Source organism: Palaemon carinicauda, chromosome 37, assembly GCF_036898095.1.
Source record: "Palaemon carinicauda isolate YSFRI2023 chromosome 37, ASM3689809v2, whole genome shotgun sequence".
NCBI classification, from domain to species: domain Eukaryota; kingdom Metazoa; phylum Arthropoda; class Malacostraca; order Decapoda; family Palaemonidae; genus Palaemon; species Palaemon carinicauda.
In genome coordinates, this window is record NC_090761.1 from 47,374,213 (window position 1) to 47,376,712 (window position 2,500).

Below are 2,500 nucleotides of genomic sequence, written 5' to 3' on the forward strand. Positions count from 1 at the left end.
GTAAGGGTGTGACAGGGTGCAATTCCTCAGAGCGTGGTGTGCCAGGAATTACTGTGTCCAACTGTGCATGGAAAGAACACTCCAAAATCAAACCATTGTTCTCTAGTCTTGGGTAGTGCCATAGCCTCTGTACCATGGTTTGCCACTATCTTGGGGATAGAGTTCTCTTGCTTGAGGATACACTCGAGCACATTATTCTATCTTATTTCTCTTCCTCTTGTTTTGTTAAAGTTTTAATAGTTTATATAGGAGATATTTATTTTAATGTTACTCTTCTTAAGATATTCTGTGTTCCTTGTTTCCTTTCCTTCCTAGGCTATTTTCTCTGTTGGGGCCTCTGGGCTTATAGCATCCTGCTTTTCCAACTAGGGTTGTAGCTTAGCAGGTAATAATAATAATAATAATAATAATAATAATAATAATAATAATAATAATAATAGTAATAATAATAATAATGTCTTTAAATTACCAAGGAATTATCACCGTATCAAGACATGGCATGAAAGATCATGGTCAAGTTATGTTGATTATGGCATCACTGATTGGAAATTAAATTATATTTTTTCTTATGACCATAGCCTAAGGTACGCTAGTCACACAGCTCTGTAATCCATAACCTTTGGCTGATAAATATTGTAAAATCTAAGCTCAATTGATTCAGCCTTCACATTCATTTTATAAAGCATTGTCGCGGAACCTTTGCATATCTGTAAACACATTTTATCTTCATAGTAATATTTACATGCTTTTGTGTATTTACTTTTTGTAAACGAGATTTTGTAGATTTGGAAACTAAGCCCTCAGAAGAATATTTGTCAGGGCAGGATTAGAAATGAATCTATAAGAGAGATTACTCGTGCGCCATATGTGGATGAGATCATGTTGAGGGGTAGATGGGAATGGTTTGGGCATGCTTGTTCGCACTCCTCAAGAGAGATTAGTTCACAAAACTTTCAAATGGGCCCCACAAGCCACTAGAAGAGTTGGAAGACCCAGGCCTACATGGGTGAGAACTATGAAGCGCGAAGTAATAGATAATGAATGGAGAAGTATTGATTTAAATCTCAAGATAAAGACGACTGACGAAATCTAACCGAGGTCCTTTGCGTCAATAGGCGTAGGAGATGATGATGTGGAGGATGAATAACGAGGCCTTATGCGTTGTAAAAACTTATTATATTTAAGGTGGAGAAGGGAAACAGTTATTTATTACATGATATAATCGGCACTGTAGCTTTATGTCAAGTATGAAATTCAGATTTTTGTTATGAAAATTAGTTTCGTCGAAATATTTCATAAATCTATGAATAAATTAAATACTAAAGTGTGTAAATAAAACATCAAGCTGGCAGTTATAATCCCGTCTATTTTTTTCAAAATCAACATTAGACATAATGATTGATAATGTTATTCTCAATGGAACTAATATTTACAGATTATACAAATGTTTATATTCATAGTTTCTTCAAGCTTACAATGAAGATACATCAATGAAAAATTTAAAATTGCAAATTAAGGTTAAGATCATTAAACTTGAGAGGATCACAATGAAAGTTCTGTGAACAATGTCAATAATCACTTCAGCTAATGAAAAGGACATTTCACGGCCAACATTTTGTGAAATATCTAATTTTTACCTTTAGGGGTTTTCGATCAAATCTGCTCAGTCAGCAATAGCTGTTGACTGGATCCACTCCTCTTGCACCAGAGGATTACTGCTTGTTCTGGGTTCCAGTCGCGCATTGCTGGTAAGTTATGATGTATGTACAAGCAAAGGCTTTCTACTTCTATAGACAAGTTCAATTTTTCTGAAGGCTTCCATTTACTGATTAAGGAGACCATTTTCCTGACGTTGACCAAATCAGGCTTTGCTATTAAAACTCGAGAATAAGCTGCCATGAGGATTGGATATGCGTTGGATGATGCAAGCGTTTGAATCAAATCGTGAAGGGTTTTCTTCCTGATACAGTTTGCATTATTCATTTCCATTAGATCTATGTATTCTTGCATTAACTGTCCTAGTTCTAAGTCTGGACACAAGCTCCTGTGCACAGCTTGCAAGTTAGTATATTGGCTCTGTGCAACAAACCTTTGGATAGGGTCAATATCCTCATTATTTGATAGATTCTGCATTAAGAAATCTACTAGAGAGCTAACAATTTTAGTTCTGATTGTAATTGTGTTATATGCAGACACCGTGGAAGCAGATGACTTGTACAACGGAATTCCTTGCAACATTAAACCATTATCTTCATGATCCACAATCTCTTTTTCCATTGTGGCAACCCAGCCCCCTAAAAGTGGTGTCTTTATTAATGAAAACAATATCTTTCTTAAGTCCTCTGTTTTTTGTAATATGTCAACTAGAGTCACACCATCGCTGGTCAAGTTTTCCTGGAAATCTGAGAAAACGGAGAGGACGTCTGCCAAGAAGGTCAGTATATTAATGTTACCAATTTCCGTTAAAAAGCCAAGAATTGCGGCTGCTTCTTTATCTGTT

General features: G+C 35.7%; 2 protein-coding genes across 4 annotated transcripts in view; both read right to left on the minus strand.

The window, feature by feature from the left end:
- The window catches only part of LOC137629627 (tripartite motif-containing protein 2-like), a 135,477-nt gene that overhangs the window by 111,646 nt on the left and 21,331 nt on the right, over positions 1–2,500 (minus strand). The window lies entirely within an intron of this gene.
- Positions 1,333–2,500, minus strand: part of LOC137629628 (uncharacterized) — a 53,975-nt gene continuing 52,807 nt past the window's right edge. For both annotated transcript variants that reach the window (XM_068361141.1, XM_068361140.1), the window contains exon 2: positions 1,333–2,500. This exon is cut by the window's right edge and continues 1,356 nt beyond it. In XM_068361141.1, coding sequence (XP_068217242.1) covers positions 1,654–2,500 — 847 coding nt within the window. In that variant the 3' untranslated portion in view covers positions 1,333–1,653.